This window comes from Grus americana, chromosome 37 (assembly GCF_028858705.1).
Source record: "Grus americana isolate bGruAme1 chromosome 37, bGruAme1.mat, whole genome shotgun sequence".
NCBI lineage: Eukaryota > Metazoa > Chordata > Aves > Gruiformes > Gruidae > Grus > Grus americana.
The window spans coordinates 375713-396075 of NC_072888.1; the positions used below are offsets into that span (position 1 = coordinate 375713).

At 57.5% G+C, this 20363-nt stretch overlaps 1 protein-coding gene, 1 pseudogene and 2 gene segments (V, D, J or C); 2 read left to right on the forward strand and 2 right to left on the reverse strand.

Annotated features, from left to right (window-relative positions):
- Positions 1–9399: 9399 nt before the first annotated feature.
- Positions 9400–10094, reverse strand: LOC129198878 (immunoglobulin heavy variable 3-23-like; the record flags this gene model as incomplete). The annotated part of the segment is given in 2 exon segments: positions 9400–9956; positions 10064–10094. Coding segments are annotated over 2 exon segments (588 nt in total), but the record flags the coding sequence as incomplete, so codon positions are not given.
- A 684-nt stretch (positions 10095–10778) lies between these two features.
- Positions 10779–12676, reverse strand: LOC129198879 (immunoglobulin heavy variable 3-23-like). The segment is given in 3 exon segments: positions 10779–11281; positions 11393–11477; positions 12641–12676. Coding segments are annotated over 3 exon segments (624 nt in total).
- Positions 12677–12874: 198 nt separating this feature from the next.
- Positions 12875–14814, forward strand: LOC129198881 (Ig heavy chain Mem5-like; the record flags this gene model as incomplete). Its single annotated transcript, XM_054808516.1, has 3 exons — positions 12875–12905; positions 13013–13377; positions 14155–14814. Coding segments are annotated over 3 exons (1056 nt in total), but the record flags the coding sequence as incomplete, so codon positions are not given.
- Positions 14815–15891: 1077 nt separating this feature from the next.
- On the forward strand, positions 15892–16608 carry LOC129198882 (immunoglobulin heavy variable 3-23-like; annotated as a pseudogene).
- Positions 16609–20363: the final 3755 nt, after the last annotated feature.

Here is a 20363-nt window from a genome sequence, read left to right on the forward strand (position 1 = left end):
ATTTGGGGGAAAACAGTCGAGATTTGGGCAAAAATGGCCGAGATTTGGTAAAAATGGTCAAGATTTGGGGTAAATGGTTGAGATTTGGGGCAAAAATGTCAAGATTTGGTAAAAAATGGTCGAGATTTGGGGCAAATAGTCAAGATTTGGGCAAAAATGTCAAGATTTGGTAAAAAATGGTCGAGATTTGGGGCAAATGGTCAAGATTTGGGCAAAAATGGACAAGATTTGGTAAAAATGGTTGAAATTTGGGGTAAATGGTCAAGATTTGGGGCAAATGGTTGAGATTTGGGCAAAAATGGTTGATATTTGGGGCGAAACATTCGAGATTTGGGGCAAAAAAATCAAGATTTGGAAGAAATGATCAAAGTTTGAGGCAAATGGTCGAGGTTTGAGGTAAACGGTTGAGATTTTGGGCAAAAATGAACGAGATTTGGGGCAAACAGTCAAGATTTGGGGCAAATGGTCGAGATCTGGGGCGAATTGTTGAGATTTTGGGCAAATAGTCAATATTTGGGGCAAAATGGTTGAGATCTGGGGTGAATTCTTGAGATTTAGGGCAAATGCTTGAGGTTTAAGGTGAAAATGGTTGATATTTGGGGCGAAACATTTGAGATTTGGGGCAAAAAACTCAAGATTTGGAAAAAACGGTCAAGGTTTGAAGGAAATGGTTAAGGTTTGGGGCAAAGAGTTGAGATTTTGGGCAACACCAGTCAAGGTCTGAGGGAAACAGTCAAAGATTGGTGCAGATGTTGACGGTTTGGGGCAAAAAGAGTCAAGATTTTGGGGCGAATCGTCAAGGTTTGGGGCAAAAATGGTCAAAGATTGGGGTAAACGGTTGAGATTTGCGGTAAACATCGGGGTTTTGAGGCAAACGGTTGAGGTTTCTGTCAAAAATGGTCCAAGTTTAGGGCAGAAGGTCAAAGTTCAATGGAAACGATTGGGAGATGAGGCCAACGGTTCAGTTTTTGGGTAAAAACAGCCCAGGTTTTGGGCAAAGAGTCAAAGCATGTTGGAAACGGTGGAGTTTTGGGGGAAAAGGTGAGGTTTGGAGCAAACACGGTCAAGTATTGGAGCCAACGGTTGAGGTTTAGGCCCCAAATGCTGGAGATTTGGGGGGAATGGTGAAGGTGAGGGGCAAAAATGGTCCAATGTGGGGAAAACTTAGTCAAGGTTTAGGGTAAAGAGTGTAATTTTAGGGCCAAAAGAGTCGAGGTTTGGGGCAACCGGTCAAAGCTTGGTGGAAAGAGTCAAGGTTTGGGGCAAAGCTGGGGGTAATGGATGAGGTGTTAGGCAAATAAGGCTGTGATTTGGGGCAAACGGTCAAGATTTTGGTTAAATGGTTGAGGTTTGGGGTAAGTGGTCAAAGTTTGATGAAAAAGACTGAGGTTTGGGGCAAATGGTTGAGGGTTGGGTCAAGGACGTGGGCTGGGTGCAGGGTCCAGGCTGGTTCAGGGGTTTGGGGAAGATTTGGGGACCCAGCGCAGGGATGTGGGGACACGGTGCCGCGGTCGGGGCCACCACTAGCACCAGTACCAGAAGCTTTTGCGCAGTAGTAGGTGGCCGTGTCGTCGGCCCTGAGGCTGTTCATCTGCAGCTTGAGCGTGCTCTGGGAGTTGTCCCTGGAGATGGTGAAGCGCCCTTGCACTGCCGACGCGTAGCTTGGGCTGCTGCCACTGCTATAGATACCCGCGACGTATTTGAGCCCCTTCCCGGGCGCCTGTCGCACCCAACTCATGTAGGTGCTGCTGAAGGTGAAGCCGGAGGCCTTGCAGAGGAGGGTGAGGGACCCCCCGGGTGGCTGGAGGCCCCCTCCGGACTCGACCAGCTGCCCTGGGCAGGGGGCAGAAGGGGAGACACCCCCACCCACGTCCCCCTCTTCCTCCCTCCAGGCTGGCGGCAGCCTCGGGGGAGCCAATCTTGGGGTGCTGGGGGGGTCTGGGCACAGGGTTAGAGGGGTCTGGGCTGGGTGCTAAACGGTGAAGATGTTGGGGTAAGACAGTTGAGATTTGGGGCAAATGAAGGAAGTTTGGGCTAAAGGCTCAAGATGTGGGTGAAATGGTTGAGGTTTGGATCGCAATGGTCAAGGTTGGGGGCACAAAGGCTCAGATTTCGGGGAGAAATTCATCAAGGTTCGAGGTAAAGAGTTGAGGTTTGGGGCCAAAACAGTTGAGGTTTCAGGTCACTGTTGAGGTCTGGGGCAAAAATGCTCGAATTTTTGGGCCAAGAGTCAAGATCTGGGTGAAGTGGTTGAGGTTTGAGGCAAAAATGGTCAAATGTTGGGTGAGAACTGGTCAAGGTGTTGGGCAAAGGGTCAATGCTTGCTGCAAACCATTGAGAGTTCGAGGCAACGGTTGAGTTTTGGGGCCCAAAGAGTCGGGATTTGGGGCAAAGGGTCAAAGCTTGTTGGCAAGGGTCCAGGTTTGGGGCAAAAAGGGCCCAGGTTTTGGCCAAAGGGTCCATGTTTGGGGAAAGAAGTCGAGGTTTGAGGCTGACATGTTCGACGGGCGGGCAAAAGGTCAAGGTTTTTGGGCAAAAAGGGTCAAAGTATGGGACACACTGTCAAGATCTTGGATAAATGGATGAGGTTTGAGGGAAATGGTCAAAGCTTGATGCAAAAGGCTGAGGCTTGGGGCAAAGAGTTGAGGGTTGGGTCAAGGACGTGGGCTGGGTGCAGGGTCCAGGCTGGTTCAGGGGTTTTGGGAAGATTTGGGGACCCAGCGCAGGGATGTGGGGACACGGTGCCGCGGTTGGGGCCACCAGCATAACCAGCACCACCACAATAACCACCAGCAGCTTTCGCGCAGTAGTAGGTGGCCGTGTCGTCGGCCCTGAGGCTGTTCATCTGCAGCTTGAGCGTGCTCTGGGAGTTGTCCCTGGAGATGGTGAAGCGCCCTTTGACCGCCGACGCGTAGTATGTGTAACCGCCACTGCTGTGAATACCCGCGACCCACTCGAGCCCCTTCCCGGGCGCCTGTCGGATCCATTGCATGCTGTAGCTGCTGAAGGTGAAGCCGGAGGCCTTGCAGAGGAGGGTGAGGGACCCCCCGGGTGGCTGGAGGCCCCCTCCAGACTCGACCAGCTGCCCTGGGCAGGGGTAGAAGGGGAGACACCCCCACCCACGTCCCCCTCTTCCTCGCTCCAGGCTGGCAGCAGCTTCAGGGGCCCCAAATCTCGGGGTGCTGGGGGGGTGTGGGCACAGGGTTAGAGGGGTCTGGGCTGGGTGCGAGGCTCCAGGGCTTGGAGCAGAAGCTCTGAGCATCGTAGAGGCGTCCAGGCTGGTTGCAAGGGTGTGGGGTTGGAGGAGGGGGCTGGGACGGGTGCCGGGTCTTGGCTTGGGGACAAGATCTGGGTGAGGTGCAGGGGTCTGGCCTTGGAGAAGAAGTCTGGGCTGGGTCCCGGGGTTTTGGGAAGGCACTGGGATGCGGCGCAAATGGTTGAAATTTGGGCAAAAATGGTCAACGCGAGGCCAAACGGTCAAGATTGGGGTTAAATTGCTGAGGCTGGGGGCAACGGTTGAGGAATGGGGCCGACATGTGGAAGGTCTTGGACAAAAATGGTCAAGGTTTTGGGCAAAGGGTCAACGCTCGATGTAAACGCTTGAGGTTTGGGGCAAACTGTTGAGTTTGGGGGCCAAAATAGTCAAGATTTGGGGCAATATCCAAAGCTTGGTACCAATGGTGGAGGTTTGGGGCAAGGAAAAAGGGTAAAGATTTGAGGCAAATGTTAGAGGTTTCAGGCAAAAAGGGTCAAAGCTTGAGGGAAACTGTCAAGACACGGATTCAGTGGTGCAGGTTGGAGGGAAATGGTCAAAGCTTGATGCAAAAGGTTGAGGTTTGGGGCAAAGAAGGTTGAGGGTTGGGTCAAGGACGTGGGCTGGGTGCAGGGTCCAGGCTGGTTCAGGGGATTTGGGAAGATTTGGGGACCCAGCGCAGGGATGTGGGGACACGGTGCCGCGGTCGGGGCCACCACCATAACCAGCACCACCACCAGCATAACCATAACCACAAGCACCAGTACTTTTCGCGCAGTAGTAGGTGGCCGTGTCGTCGGCCCTGAGGCTGTTCATCTGCAGCTTGAGCGTGCTCTGGGAGTTGTCCCTGGAGATGGTGAAGCGCCCTTGCACCGCCGACGCGTAGTATGTGCTGCTGCCATCGCTGTAAATAGTTGCGACCCACTCGAGCCCCTTCCCGGGCGCCTGTCACACCCAGAACATGGCGTAGCTGCTGAAGGTGAAGCCGGAGGCCTTGCAGAGGAGGGTGAGGGACCCCCCGGGTGGCTGGAGGCCCCCTCCGGACTCGACCAGCTGCTCGGCCGCCCGCAGCCCTGGGGAAGGAGGAAGGACACAATTGAGTCGCCCGCTCCCGCCATCGCCCTCCAGCTCCGCGCCCGGGCAGGGAGGGAGGGAGGGAGGGGGTGAGCGGGGCTGGGTCCTACCTGGGAGGGCTGCCAGGAGGAGGAGGAGGAGGCAGGTGGAGGGGGGCTGCTGGGGGACGTGTCCTGCTGGGGGGGTCCTCTGTGCCCAGGGGGGCTCCAGTGGGGCAGGGGGAGGGTTCAAGCAGAGGAGGAGGCAGGGGACAAACACGGTCAGGGTTTTGGGATAACAGAGTTGAGGTTTGGGGCAAATGGTTGAGGTTTGGGCAGTCTGATGAGGGTCAAACCTTTGAGGTTTGGGGTAAAATTGTTCCAGTTTCAGGGAAAAATGGTCAAGGTTGGGGATAAATTGTTGAGGTTTGGGGCAAAAACCATCGAGGTTTGAGGAAAATGGTCAAAGCTGGGTGGAAATGGTTGAGGTTTGGGGCGATTCTGCTTAAGATTTGGGACAAGCGGTCAAGATTTGGGTGAAACAGTGGAGGTTTGGGGCAAATGCCTGAGGTTTGGGGCCAAAATTGTCAAGGTTTTGGGATAACAGAGTTGAGGTTTGGGACAAACGGTGATGATTTGGGTGAAATGGTGGAGTTTTGGGTCAAATGGTTGAGGACTTGACTATTTGTGTCCAAAGTCTTGGGAAAGGGTGAAAGCTCGATGCAAACGATTGGGGTTTTGGGCCAAGGGTTGAGTTTTGGGGCAGAAACAGTCAAGGTTTTGGGCAAACTGTCAAAGGTGGATGCAAACGGTCAAGGTTTGGGGAAAGAAGTAGAGGTTTAGAGCAAAGGCAATCAAGGGTTGGTCCAATATGGTTGAGGGTTTGGGCCAAAATTGTTGAGTTTTGGGGCCAAAATGGTAAGATTTGTTGAAAAATTGTTCAAAGTTTAGGGTAAAGAGTTGAGTTTTGGGGCAAAAACACGGGAGGTTTGAGGTAAACAGTCCAAGCTTGGTGCAAATGGTTGAAGTCTGGGTCAAAAATGGTGGAGTTCTGGGGCAGACGAGCAACATTTGGGTTGAACATTTGAGGTTTGGGACAAATGTTTGAGTTTTGGGGCAACAAGGGTCAAGGTTTCGAGGACATGTTCAAAGTTTGGTGCAAATGGTCGAGGTTTGGGGTAAAAAGGGTCGAGATTTGGGGCAAAGAGTTCCGGTTTTAAGGCCAAAAGGGTCAAAGTTTGGAGGAAACTGCCATGATTTGGGGTTCAATGGTCGAGGTTTGAGGCCAAAAGGTCAAGGTTTGAGGCAAACGGTTGAGGGTTGGGTCAAGGACATGGGCTGGGTGCAGGGTCCAGGCTGGTTCAGGGGTTTGGGGAAGATTTGGGGACCCAGCGCAGGGATGTGGGGACACGGTGCCGCGGTCGGGGCCACCACCACAACCACCAGCATAACCATAACCACCATCACCAGCAGCTTCTTTCGCGCAGTAGTAGGTGGCCGTGTCGTCGGCCCTGAGGCTGTTCATCTGCAGCTTGAGCGTGCTCTGGGAGTTGTCCTTGGAGATGGTGAAGCGCCCTTGCACCGCCGACGCGTAGCCTGTGCTGCTACCACTGCTGCTAATACTCGCGACGAACTCGAGCCCCTTCCCGGGCGCCTGTCGCACCCAGTTCATGCCCTTGCTGCTGAAGTCGAAGCCGGAGGCCTTGCAGAGGAGGGTGAGGGACCCCCCGGGTGGCTGGAGGCCCCCTCCGGACTCGACCAGCTGCACGGCCGCCCGCAGCCCTGGGGAAGGAGGAAGGACACAATTGAGTCGCCCGCTCCCGCCATCGCCCTCCAGCTCCGCGCCCGGGCAGGGAGGGAGGGAGGGAGGGAGGGGGTGAGCGGGGCTGGGTCCTACCTGGGAGGGCTGCCAGGAGGAGGAGGAGGAGGCAGGTGGAGGGGGGCTGCTGGGGGACGTGTCCTGCTGGGGGGGTCCTCTGTGCCCAGGGGGGCTCCAGTGGGGCAGGGGGAGGGTTCAAGCAGAGGAGGGGGCAGGGGGACAAACACGGTCAGGGTTTTGGGATAACACAGTTGAGGATTGGGGTAAATGGTCAGCTTTGGGCCAAAAATGGTCCAATTTGGGGCATAATGGTCAAATTTAGGACAAAATGGTCCAACTATCAGGTAAAGAGTTGGTGTTTGGTGCCAAAACAGTCAAGGTTTGTGGTAAATGGTCAACGGTTGCTGCAAGTCATCGCAGTTTGGGGCACAAATGGTTGAGGTTTAGGTGAAATGGTCAAGATTTGGGTTGCACGGTTGAGGTGTTGGGCAAATGGTTGAGGTTTGGAACAAACGGGTCGAGATTTGGGTCAAAGGGTTGATTTTTGGGTTAAATGGTTGATGATCGGGGCAAAAGCTTGAGAGTTGGGTGAGAACTGGTCAAGGTGTTGGGCAAAGGGTCAATGCTTGCTGCAAACCATTGAGAGTTCGAGGCAACGGTTGAGTTTTGGGGCCCAAAGAGTCGGGATTTGGGGCAAAGGGTCAAAGCTTGTTGGCAAGGGTCCAGGTTTGGGGCAAAAAGGGCCCAGGTTTTGGCCAAAGGGTCCATGTTTGGGGAGAGAAGTTGAGGTTTGAGGCTGACACGTTCGACGGGCGGGCAAAAGGTCAAGGTTTTTGGGCAAAAAGGGTCAAAGTATGGGACACACTGTCAAGATCTTGGATAAATGGATGAGGTTGGAGGGAAATGGTCAAAGCTTGATGCAAAAGGTTGAGGTTTGGGGCAAAGAGGGTTGAGGGTTGGGTCAAGGACGTGGGCTGGGTGCAGGGTCCGGGCTGGTTCAGGGGTTTGGGGAAGATTTGGGGTCCCAGCGCAGGGATGTGGGGACACGGTGCCGTGGGCAGGGCCACCACCACAACTCCAACCACCAGAACCACCAGCACCACCACCTTTTGTGCAGTAGTAGGTGGCCGTGTCGTCGGCCCTGAGGCTGTTCATCTGCAGCTTGAGCGTGCTCTGGGAGTTGTCCTTGGAGATGGTGAAGCGCCCTTGCACCGCTGACGCGTAGTTTGGGTTGCTGCCATCGCTCTTAATGCTCGCGACGAGCTCGAGCCCCTTCCCGGGCGCCTGTCGCACCCAGTACATGGCGGAGCTGCTGATGGAGATGCCGGAGCCCTTGCAGAGGAGCCGCAGGGCTGGGTTTTGGGGCAAAAGGCGGGGATTTGGGCAGCGCGCAAGGATTTGCTCTCGTTGCAAAGGACCAGGATGGGTGCAAGAGGTCCGGGCTGGGTGTAACGGGTCGAGGCTGAGGGCGAGGGTCTGGGGGTGGGGGAGGGATGCGGGCTGGGTGCCGGGGATCCGGCCGGTGGCTGTTCATCTGCGGCGTGACCGCGCTGCGGGACGGCGAAGCGCCCTGGCGGCGCCGGCGCGTAGCCTGCGCTCCCAGCGCCGTTGGTGCCGGAGAGAAGCCAGGACTAAACCAACGGAGCCCGCTCGGCCGCTGGCCGTAGGTCACCGGGCACCCGTCCCCGAGAGAAGGGAAGCGCAGAAGCGCCGGAGCGACTCGACGAGCCCCATCAAGCCAGAGAGCGCTTCGAGCCGCGAGTCAGCTCTGCTAATTAGCGCGGCCGGAGCGACCCGCGGAGCAGAAGCAGCCCCCTACTCCCACGCCCCCCGCCCCCCGTCCGTCCCTCGGCGCCCGCGGTGAAAAGACCGGACGCCGTGGCTGGAAGCGGAGAAGGGGACGGAGCGAGGAGCGAGAAAAGCGCGGGGGAACCTGGCGCAGTTCTAAAAGCGGATGCGAAAGCGCCGGCCGCAGCTGCGTGGCAGGCAGAAATGCTTCACGCGGGATCCCCGAGGGGTGCGAGCGGCGTGCGGCCAGCGGCGAGCAGCCAGCTCTGCGCAGACCCGACGGAAAGAAATCTCTCGGCTCGGGGTGTTCTGGGCTCTTTGCGCAGCGGGGCCGGAACCCCGTTTGGGGAGGAAACGGTCAATATTTGCCCCGTGCTCAAGCCCCTTCTGGGGCATCTGTGGCCCCAAAACTCCCCAGGGTCTGCTGGGGGCAAAGGTGCGGTGCGTGTGGGAGGCGGCTCAGGCAGGGCTCGGGGCTGAGGGCAGGTTTTGGGGCGGCAGGGCACAGGGCTTGGGGCTGAGGAGGGGGGATTTGGGCAGCTGAGGGCAGGTTTTGGGGTGCCTGGGCTGGAGCAGGCAGGGTGCAGGGCCGGGCTCTGGGTGGCCGGGGCAGGAGCCGGGCAGGGGATGCGGGTAGCGTGTGCCGCCATCGCTTTCAATACCCGCGACCCTTTCGAGCCCCTTCCCGGGCGCCTGTCGCCCCCAAAGCATCCAGGTGCTGCTGAAGGTGAAGCCGGAGGCCTTGCAGAGGAGGGTGAGGGACCCCCCGGGTGGCTGGAGGCCCCCTCCGGACTTGACCAGCTGCCCTGGGCAGGGGTAGAAGGGGAGACACCCCCACCCACGTCCCCCTCTTCCTCGCTCCAGGCTGGCAGCAGCCTCGGGGGAGCCAATCTCGGGGTGCTGGGGGGGTGTGGGCACAGGGTTAGAGGGGTCTGGGCTGGGTGCGAGGCTCCAGGGCTTGGAGCAGAAGCTCTGAGCATCGTAGAGGCGTCCAGGCTGGTTGCAAGGGTGTGGGGTTGGAGGAGGGGGCTGGGACGGGTGCCGGGTCTTGGCTTGGGGACAAGATCTGGGTGAGGTGCAGGGGTCTGGCCTTGGAGAAGAAGTCTGGGCTGGGTCCCGGGGTTTTGGGAAGGCACTGGGATGCGGCGCAAATGGTTGAAATTTGGGCAAAAATGGTCAACGCGAGGCCAAACGGTCAAGATTGGGGTTAAATTGCTGAGGCTGGGGGCAACGGTTGAGGAATGGGGCCGACATGTGGAAGGTCTTGGACAAAAATGGTCAAGGTTTTGGGCAAAGGGTCAACGCTTGATGTAAACGCTTGAGGTTTGGGGCAAACTGTTGAGTTTGGGGGCCAAAATAGTCAAGATTTGGGGCAATATCCAAAGCTTGGTACCAATGGTGGAGGTTTGGGGCAAGGAAAAAGAGCAAAGATTTGAGGCAAATGTTAGAGGTTTCAGGCAAAAAGGGTCAAAGCTTGAGGGAAACTGTCAAGACACGGATTCAGTGGTGCAGGTTGGAGGGAAATGGTCAAAGCTTGATGCAAAAGGTTGAGGTTTGGGGCAAAGAAGGTTGAGGGTTGGGTCAAGGACGTGGGCTGGGTGCAGGGTCCAGGCTGGTTCAGGGGATTTGGGAAGATTTGGGGACCCAGCGCGGGGATGTGGGGACACGGTGCCGCGGTCGGGGCCACCACCATAACCAGCACCACCACCAGTATAACCATAACCACAAGCACCAGTACTTTTTGCGCAGTAGTAGGTGGCCGTGTCGTCGGCCCTGAGGCTGTTCATCTGCAGCTTGAGCGTGCTCTGGGAGTTGTCCCTGGAGATGGTGAAGCGCCCTTGCACCGCCGACGTGTACCATGTGTTGCTGCCATCGCTGTAAATAGTTGCGACCCACTCGAGCCCCTTCCCGGGTGCCTGTCGCACCCAGAGCATGCTGTAGCTGCTGAAGGTGAAGCCGGAGGCCTTGCAGAGGAGGGTGAGGGACCCCCCGGGTGGCTGGAGGCCCCCTCCGGACTCGACCAGCTGCACGGCCGCCCGCAGCCCTGGGGAAGGAGGAAGGACACAATTGAGTCGCCCGCTCCCGCCATCGCCCTCCAGCTCCGCGCCCGGGCAGGGAGGGAGGGAGGGGGTGAGCGGGGCTGGGTCCTACCTGGGAGGGCTGCCAGGAGGAGGAGGAGGAGGAGGAGGAGGCAGGTGGAGGGGGGCTGCTGGGGGACGTGTCCTGCTGGGGGGGTCCTCTGTGCCCAGGGGGGCTCCAGTGGGGCAGGGGGAGGGTTCAAGCAGAGGAGGGGGCAGGGGGACAAACACGATCAGGGGTTTGGGATAACACAGTTGAGGTTTGGGGCAAATGGTTGAAGTTTGGGACAATCATCCTGATTTGGGCAAAACGATTGAAATTTGGGGCAAAAATGGTCCAATTTGGGGAAAAATGGTCCAGCTTTCAGGCAAAGAGTTGAGGTTTGGGGAAAACCAGTCCAGGTCTGAGGGAATTGCTCAAAGCTTGGTGGCAACGCTTGAAGTATGGAACACAAAATGGTTGAGGGTTTTGGGCAAAATGTCCAGGTTTGGGTTATACGGTGGAGGATTGGGGCAAATGGTTGAGAGTTGGGTCAAAAACGGTCAAGGTATTGGGCAAATTGTCAACGGTTGATGCAAATGATTGAGGTTTCGGCCAACGGGTGAGTTTTGGGGCAAAACCGGTCGAGGTTTTGGGTGAATGATCCAGGTTTGGGGAAAGAAGTTGAGCTTTGAAGCCAACTTGCTTGACAGCTGGGAAAAAGGTCAAGGTTTTTGGGCAAAAAGGGTCAAAGTATGGGACACACTGTCAAGATTTCGGTTCCATTGTCGATGTTTAAGGAAAATGGTCAGCACTTGATGCAAACAGTTGAGTGTTGTGGCAAATATTGGATGTTTGGGGCAAGGACGTGGGCTGGGTGCAGGGTCCAGGCTGGTTCAGGGGTTCGGGGAAGATTTGGGGACCCAGCGCAGGGATGTGGGGACACGGTGCCGCGGTCGGGGCCACCACCACTACTCCAACCAGCATAACCAAAAGCACCAGTACTTTTTGCGCAGTAGTAGGTGGCCGTGTCGTCGGCCCTGAGGCTGTTCATCTGCAGCTTGAGCGTGCTCTGGGAGTTGTCCCTGGAGATGGTGAAGCGCCCTTTGACCGCGGACACGTAGCCTGTGCTGCTACCACTGCTGCTAATACTCGCGACTGGTTCGAGCCCCTTCCCGGGCGCCTGTCGCACCCAGTTCATGCCCTTGCTGCTGAAGTCGAAGCCGGAGGCCTTGCAGAGGAGGGTGAGGGACCCCCCGGGTGGCTGGAGGCCCCCTCCGGACTCGACCAGCTGCACGGCCGCCCGCAGCCCTGGGGAAGGAGGAAGGACACAATTGAGTCGCCCGCTCCCGCCATCGCCCTCCAGCTCCGCGCCCGGGCAGGGAGGGAGGGAGGGAGGGGGTGAGCGGGGCTGGGTCCTACCTGGGAGGGCTGCCAGGAGGAGGAGGAGGAGGAGGAGGCAGGTGGAGGGGGGCTGCTGGGGGACGTGTCCTGCTGGGGGGGTCCTCTGTGCCCAGGGGGGCTCCAGTGGGGCAGGGGGAGGGTTCAAGCAGAGGAGGGTGCCAGGTTGTTTGAGTATCCATGGCCCAGCCTCCTCCCTGCACTGTGCACCCAGCCTCACTCCTCACACCCACCCTGGGGCCTGCAGAAACCCCGGGGGGTCCCTCACCCTCCTCTGCAAGGCCTCCGGCTTCGACTTCAGCAGCTACGCCATGTTCTGGGTGTGACAGGCGCCCGGGAAGGGGCTCGAACCAGTCGCGATTATTAGCAGCACTGGCAGTTACACAGATTACGCATCGGCGGTCAAAGGGCGCTTCACCATCTCCAGGGACAACTCCCAGAGCACGCTCAAGCTGCAGATGAACAGCCTCAGGGCCGACGACACGGCCACCTACTACTGCACAAAAGGTGGTGGTGCTGGTGGTTCTGGTGGTTGGAGTTGTGGTGGTGGCCCTGCCCACGGCACCGTGTCCCCACATCCCTGCGCTGGGACCCCAAATCTTCCCCAAACCCCTGAACCAGCCCGGACCCTGCACCCAGCCCACGTCCTTGACCCAACCCTCAACCCTCTTTGCCCCAAACCTCAACCTTTTGCATCAAGCTTTGACCATTTCCCTCCAACCTCATCCATTTATCCAAGATCTTGACAGTGTGTCCCATACTTTGACCCTTTTTGCCCAAAAACCTTGACCTTTTGCCCGCCCGTCGAACATGTCAGCCTCAAACCTCAACTTCTCTCCCCAAACATGGACCCTTTGGCCAAAACCTGGGCCCTTTTTGCCCCAAACCTTGACCCTTGCCAACAAGCTTTGACCCTTTGCCCCAAATCCCGACTCTTTGGGCCCCAAAACTCAACCGTTGCCTCGAACTCTCAATGGTTTGCAGCAAGCATTGACCCTTTGCCCAACACCTTGACCAGTTCTCACCCAACTCTCAAGCTTTTGCCCCGATCGTCAACCATTTAACCCAAAAATCAACCCTTTGACCCAAATCTCGACCCGTTTGTTCCAAACCTCAACCATTTGCCCAACACCTCAACCGTGCAACCCAAATCTTGACCATTTCACCTAAACCTCAACCATTTGTGCCCCAAACTGCGATGACTTGCAGCAACCGTTGACCATTTACCACAAACCTTGACTGTTTTGGCACCAAACACCAACTCTTTACCTGATACTTGGACCATTTTGTCCTAAATTTGACCATTATGCCCCAAATTGGACCATTTTTGGCCCAAAGCTGACCATTTACCCCAATCCTCAACTGTGTTATCCCAAAACCCTGACCGTGTTTGTCCCCTGCCCCCTCCTCTGCTTGAACCCTCCCCCTGCCCCACTGGAGCCCCCCTGGGCACAGAGGACCCCCCCAGCAGGACACGTCCCCCAGCAGCCCCCCTCCACCTGCCTCCTCTTCCTCCTCCTGGCAGCCCTCCCAGGTAGGACCCAGCCCCGCTCACCCCCTCCCTCCCTCCCTGCCCGGGCACGGAGCTGGAGGGCGATGGCGGGAGCGGGCGACTCAATTGTGTCCTTCCTCCTTCCCCAGGGCTGCGGGCGGCCGTGCAGCTGGTCGAGTCCGGAGGGGGCCTCCAGCCACCCGGGGGGTCCCTCACCCTCCTCTGCAAGGCCTCCGGCTTCACCTTCAGCAGCTACGGCATGGGTTGGGTGCGACAGGCGCCCGGGAAGGGGCTCGAGTTCGTCGCGAGTATTAACAGTGGTGGTAGCAGCACAGGCTACGCGTCGGCGGTCAAAGGGCGCTTCACCATCTCCAAGGACAACTCCCAGAGCACGCTCAAGCTGCAGATGAACAGCCTCAGGGCCGACGACACGGCCACCTACTACTGCGCGAAAAGCGATGGTAGTGGTTGGTGTGGTGGTACTAGTTATGCTGGTGGCCCCGACCGTGGCACCGTGTCCCCACATCCCTGCGCTGGGTCCCCAAATCTTCCCCAAACCCCTGAACCAGCCTGGACCCTGCACCCAGCCCACGTCCTTGACCCACACATCAACTCTTTGCCCCAAGCCTCAACCTTTTGCATCAAGCTTTGACCATTTCCCTCCAACCAAATCCATTTATCCAAGATCTTGACAGTGTGTCCCATACTTTGACCCTTTTTGCCCAAAAACCTTGACCTTTTGCCCGCTCGTCGAACATGTCAGCCTCAAACCTCAACTTCTCTCCCCAAACATGGACCCTTTGGCCAAAACCTGGGCCCTTTTTGCCCCAAACCTTGACCCTTTCCAACAAGCTTTGACCCTTTGCCCCAAATCCCGACTCTTTGGGCCCCAAAACTCAACCGTTGCCTCGAACTCTCAATGGTTTGCAGCAAGCATTGACCCTTTGCCCAACACCTTGACCAGTTCTCACCCAGCCCTCAACCATTTGCCCCAAACCTCAACCACTTCACCCAAATCTTGACTCTTGGCCCAACAGTTCGACCGGTTTTGCCCCAGACCTCAACAGTGACCTGAAACCTCGACTCTTTTGGCCCCAAACCTCAACTCTTTACCTCGAACCTTGATGAATTTCTCCCCGAAATCTGAGCCTTTGTGCCCCCAACCTTGACCATTGCGATCCAAACCTCAACCATTTCACCCACATCTTGAGCCTTTAGCCCAAACTTCCTTCATTTGCCCCAAATCTCAACTGTCTTACCCCAACATCTTCACCGTTTTGCACCCACTCAGACCCTCGCACCCAGCCCAGACCCCCCCAGCACCCCAAGATTGGCTCCCCCGAGGCTGCTACCAGCCTGGAGGGAGGAAGAGGGGGACGTGGGTGGGGGTGTCTCCCCTTCTGCCCCCTGCCCAGGGCAGCTGGTCCAGTCCGGAGGGGGCCTCCAGCCACCCGGGGGGTCCCTCACCCTCCTCTGCAAGGCCTCCGGCTTCACCTTCAGCAGCAACGGCATGCTCTGGGTGCGACAGGCGCCCGGGAAGGGGCTCGAATACGTCGCGAGTATTAAGAGCGATGGTAGCAGCACAGGCTACGCGTCGGCGGTCAAAGGGCGCTTCACCATCTCCAGGGACAACTCCCAGAGCACGCTCAAGCTGCAGATGAACAGCCTCAGGGCCGACGACACGGCCACCTACTACTGCGCGAAAGAAGCTGCTGGTGATGGTGGTTATGGTTATGCTGGTGGTTGTGGTGGTGGCCCCGACCGCGGCACCGTGTCCCCACATCCCTGCGCTGGGTCCCCAAATCTTCCCCAAACCCCTGAACCAGCCTGGACCCTGCACCCAGCCCACGTCCTTGACCCAACCCTCAACCGTTTGCCTCAAACCTTGACCTTTTGGCCTCAAACCTCGACCATTGAACCCCAAATCATGACACTTTCCTCCAAACTTTGACCCTTTTGGCCTTAAAACCGGAACTCTTTGCCCCAAATCTCGACCCTTTTTACCCCAAACCTCGACCATTTGCACCAAACTTTGAACATGTCCTCGAAACCTTGACCCTTGTTGCCCCAAAACTCAAACATTTGTCCCAAACCTCAAATGTTCAACCCAAATGTTGCTCGTCTGCCCCAGAACTCCACCATTTTTGACCCAGACTTCAACCATTTGCTCCAAGCTTGGACTGTTTACCTCAAACCTCCCGTGTTTTTGCCCCAAAACTCAACTCTTTACCCTAAACTTTGAACAATTTTTCAACAAATCTTACCATTTTGGCCCCAAAACTCAACAATTTTGGCCCAAACCCTCAACCATATTGGACCAACCCTTGATTGCCTTTGCTCTAAACCTCTACTTCTTTCCCCAAACCTTGACCGTTTGCATCCACCTTTGACAGTTTGCCCAAAACCTTGACTGTTTCTGCCCCAAAACTCAACCCTTGGCCCAAAACCCCAATCGTTTGCATCGAGCTTTCACCCTTTCCCAAGACTTTGGACACAAATAGTCAAGTCCTCAACCATTTGACCCAAAACTCCACCATTTCACCCAAATCATCACCGTTTGTCCCAAACCTCAACTCTGTTATCCCAAAACCTTGACAATTTTGGCCCCAAACCTCAGGCATTTGCCCCAAACCTCCACTGTTTCACCCAAATCTTGACCGCTTGTCCCAAATCTTAAGCAGAATCGCCCCAAACCTCAACCATTTCCACCCAGCTTTGACCATTTTCCTCAAACCTCGATGGTTTTTGCCCCAAACCTCAACAATTTATCCCCAACCTTGACCATTTTTCCCTGAAACTGGAACAATTTTACCCCAAACCTCAAAGGTTTGACCCTCATCAGACTGCCCAAACCTCAACCATTTGCCCCAAACCTCAACTCTGTTATCCCAAAACCCTGACCGTGTTTGTCCCCTGCCCCCTCCTCTGCTTGAACCCTCCCCCTGCCCCACTGGAGCCCCCCTGGGCACAGAGGACCCCCCCAGCAGGACACGTCCCCCAGCAGCCCCCCTCCACCTGCCTCCTCCTCCTCCTCCTCCTCCTGGCAGCCCTCCCAGGTAGGACCCAGCCCCGCTCACCCCCTCCCTCCCTCCCTCCCTGCCCGGGCACGGAGCTGGAGGGCGATGGCGGGAGCGGGCGACTCAATTGTGTCCTTCCTCCTTCCCCAGGGCTGCGGGCGGCCGAGCAGCTGGTCGAGTCCGGAGGGGGCCTCCAGCCACCCGGGGGGTCCCTCACCCTCCTCTGCAAGGCCTCCGGCTTCGACTTCAGCAGCTACAGCATGGGTTGGGTGTGACAGGCACCCGGGAAGGGGCTCGAGTGGGTTGCGACTATTTGGAGTGATGGTAGCACCACATACACTGATGGCAGCAGCACAGGCTACGCGTCGGCGGTGCAAGGGCGCTTCACCATCTCCAGGGACAACTCCCAGAGCACGCTCAAGCTGCAGATGAACAGCCTCAGGGCTGACGACACGGCCACCTACTACTGCGCGAAAAGTACTGGTGCTTGTGGTTATGGTTATGCTGGTGGTGGTGCTGGTTATGGTGGTGGCCCCGACCGCGGCACCGTGTCCCCACATCCCTGCGCTGGGTCCCCAAATCTTCCCAAATCCCCTGAACCAGCCTGGACCCTGCACCCAGCCCACATCCTTGACCCAACCCTCAACCTTCTTTGCCCCAAACCTCAACCTTTTGCATCAAGCTTTGACCATTTCCCTCCAACCTGCACCACTGAATCCGTGTCTTGACAGTTTCCCTCAAGCTTTGACCCTTTTTGCCTGAAACCTCTAACATTTGCCTCAAATCTTTGCCCTTTTTCCTTGCCCCAAACCTCCACCATTGGTACCAAGCTTTGGATATTGCCCCAAATCTTGACTATTTTGGCCCCCAAACTCAACAGTTTGCCCCAAACCTCAAGCGTTTACATCGAGCGTTGACCCTTTGCCCAAAACCTTGACCATTTTTGTCCAAGACCTTCCACATGTCGGCCCCATTCCTCAACCGTTGCCCCCAGCCTCAGCAATTTAACCCCAATCTTGACCGTTTGGCCTCGCGTTGACCATTTTTGCCCAAATTTCAACCATTTGCGCCACATCCCAGTGCCTTCCCAAAACCCCGGGACCCAGCCCAGACTTCTTCTCCAAGGCCAGACCCCTGCACCTCACCCAGATCTTGTCCCCAAGCCAAGACCCGGCACCCGTCCCAGCCCCCTCCTCCAACCCCACACCCTTGCAACCAGCCTGGACGCCTCTACGATGCTCAGAGCTTCTGCTCCAAGCCCTGGAGCCTCGCACCCAGCCCAGACCCCTCTAACCCTGTGCCCACACCCCCCCAGCACCCCAAGATTTGGGGCCCCTGAAGCTGCTACCAGCCTGGAGCGAGGAAGAGGGGGACGTGGGTGGGGGTGTCTCCCCTTCTGCCCCCTGCCCAGGGCAGCTGGTCGAGTCCGGAGGGGGCCTCCAGCCACCCGGGGGGTCCCTCACCCTCCTCTGCAAGGCCTCCGGCTTCACCTTCAGCAGCTACAACATGGTTTGGGTGCGACAGACGCCCGGGAAAGGTCTCGAGTGGGTCGCAACTATTTACAGCACTGGCAGCAACACATACTACGCGTCGGCGGTGCAAGGGCGCTTCACCATCTCCAGGGACAACTCCCAGAGCACGCTCAAGCTGCAGATGAACAGCCTCAGGGCCGACGACACGGCCACCTACTACTGCGCGAAAAGAACTGATGGTTATGGTGGTGCTTGTGGTGCTTATGGTGGTGGCCCCAACCCAGGCACCGTGTCCCCACATCCCTGCGCTGGGACCCCAAATCTTCCCCAAACCCCTGAACCAGCCCGGACCCTGCACCCAGCCCACGTCCTTGACCCAACCCCCAACTCTTTGCCCCAAACCTCAACCTTTTGCATCAAGCTTTGACCATTTCCCTCAAACCTCATCCATTTATCCAAGATCTTGACAGTGTGTCCCATACTTTGACCCTTTTTGCCCAAAAACCTTGACCTTTTGCCCGCTCGTCGAACATGTCAGCCTCAAACCTCAACTTCTCTCCCCAAACATGGACCCTTTGGCCAAAACCTGGGCCCTTTTTGCCCCAAACCTTGACCCTTGCCAACAAGCTTTGACCCTTTGCCCCAAATCCCGACTCTCTGGGCCCCAAAACTCAACCGTTGCCTCGAACTCTCAATGGTTTGCAGCAAGCATTGACCCTTTGCCCAACACCTTGACCAGTTCTCACCCAACATTTGACCATTTTTGCCTCAAACCTCAACCACTTCACCCAGATCTTGACTCTTGGCCCAAAAATTCGAGCATTTTTGCCCCAGACCTCAACAGTTACCTGAAACCTCAACTGTGGCCTCCAGCCACCTGGGGGGTCCCTCACCCTCCTCTGCAAGGCCTCCGGCTTCACCTTCAGCAGCAAGGGCATGTTCTGGGTGTGACAGGCACCCGGGAAGAGGCTCGAATACGTCGCGAGTATTGACAACGATGGTAGTTACCCAAGCTACGCGTCGGCGGTGCAAGGGCGCTTCACCATCTCCAGGGACAACTCCCAGAGCACGCTCAAGCTGCAGATGAACAGCCTCAGGGCCGACGACACGGCCACCTACTACTGCGCGAAAGCTGCTGGTGCTTGTGGTTCTGGTTATGGTGGTGGTTGTGGTGGTGGCCCCGACCGCGGCACCGTGTCCCCACATCCCTGCGCTGGGTCCCCAAATCTTCCCCAAACCCCTGAACCAGCCTGGACCCTGCACCCAGCCCACGTCCTTGACCCAACCCTCAACCGTTTGCCTCAAACCTTGACCTTTTGGCCTCAAACCTCGACCATTGAACCCCAAATCATGACACTTTCCTCCAAACTTTGACCCTTTTGGCCTTAAAACCGGAACTCTTTGCCCCAAATCTCGACCCTTTTTACCCCAAACCTCGACCATTTGCACCAAACTTTGAACATGTCCCCAAAACCTTGACCCTTGTTGCCCCAAAACTCAAACATTTGTCCCAAACCTCAAATGTTCAACCCAAATGTTGCTCGTTTGCCCCAGAACTCCACCATTTTTGCCCCAGACTTCAACCATTTGCTGGTCTCCGGCTTCACCTTCAGCAGCCCCCGGATGCTTTGGGGGCGACAGGCGCCCGGGAAGGGGCTCGAGCACGGGGCAAATATTGACCGTTTCCTCCCCAAACGGGGTTCCGGCCCTGCTGCGCAAAGAGCCCAGAACACCCCGAGCCGAGAGATTTGTTTCCGTCGGGTCTGTGCAGAGCTGGCTGCTCGCCGCTGGCCGCACGCCGCTCGCACCCCTCGGGGATCCCGCGCGAAGCATTTCTGCCTGCCACGCAGCTGTGGCCGGCGCTTTCGCATCCGCTTTTAGAACTGCGCCAGGTTCCCCCGCGCTTTTCTCGCTCCTCGCTCCGTCCCCTTCTCCGCTTCCAGCCACGGCGTCCGGTCTTTTCACCGCGGGCGCCGAGGGACGGACGGGGGGCGGGGGGCGTGGGAGTAGGGGGCTGCTTCTGCTCCGCGGGTCGCTCCGGCCGCGCTAATTAGCAGAGCTGACTCGCGGCTCGAAGCGCTCTCTGGCTTGATGGGGCTCGTCGAGTCGCTCCGGCGCTTCTGCGCTTCCCTTCTCTCGGGGACGGGTGCCCGGTGACCTACGGCCAGCGGCCGAGCGGGCTCCGTTGGTTTAGTCCTGGCTTCTCTCCGGCACCAACGGCGCTGGGAGCGCAGGCTACGCGCCGGCGCCGCCAGGGCGCTTCGCCGTCCCGCAGCGCGGTCACGCCGCAGATGAACAGCCACCGGCCGGATCCCCGGCACCCAGCCCGCATCCCTCCCCCACCCCCAGACCCTCGCCCTCAGCCTCGACCCGTTACACCCAGCCCGGACCTCTTGCACCCATCCTGGTCCTTTGCAACGAGAGCAAATCCTTGCGCGCTGCCCAAATCCCCGCCTTTTGCCCCAAAACCCAGCCCTGCGGCTCCTCTGCAAGGGCTCCGGCATCTCCACCAGCAGCTCCGCCATGTACTGGGTGCGACAGGCGCCCGGGAAGGGGCTCGAAAGGGTCGCGGGTATTAGCAGCGATGGTAGCAGCACAAGCTACGCGTCGGCGGTCAAAGGGCGCTTCACCATCTCCAGGGACAACTCCCAGAGCACGCTCAAGCTGCAGATGAACAGCCTCAGGGCCGACGACACGGCCACCTACTACTGCGCGAAAGCTGCTTATGGTTATGGTGGTGCTGGTGGTTATGGTTATGCTGGTGGTGGTGCTGGTGGTGGTGCTGGTTATGGTGGTGGCCCCAACCGCGGCACCGTGTCCCCACATCCCTGCGCTGGGTCCCCAAATCTTCCCAAAACCCCTGAACCAGCCCGGACCCTGCACCCAGCCCACGTCCTTGTCCCACACATCATCTCTTTGCCCCAAACCTCAACCTTTTGCATCAAGCTTTGACCATTTCCCTCAAACCAAATCCATTTATCCAAGATCTTGACAGTGTGTCCCATACTTTG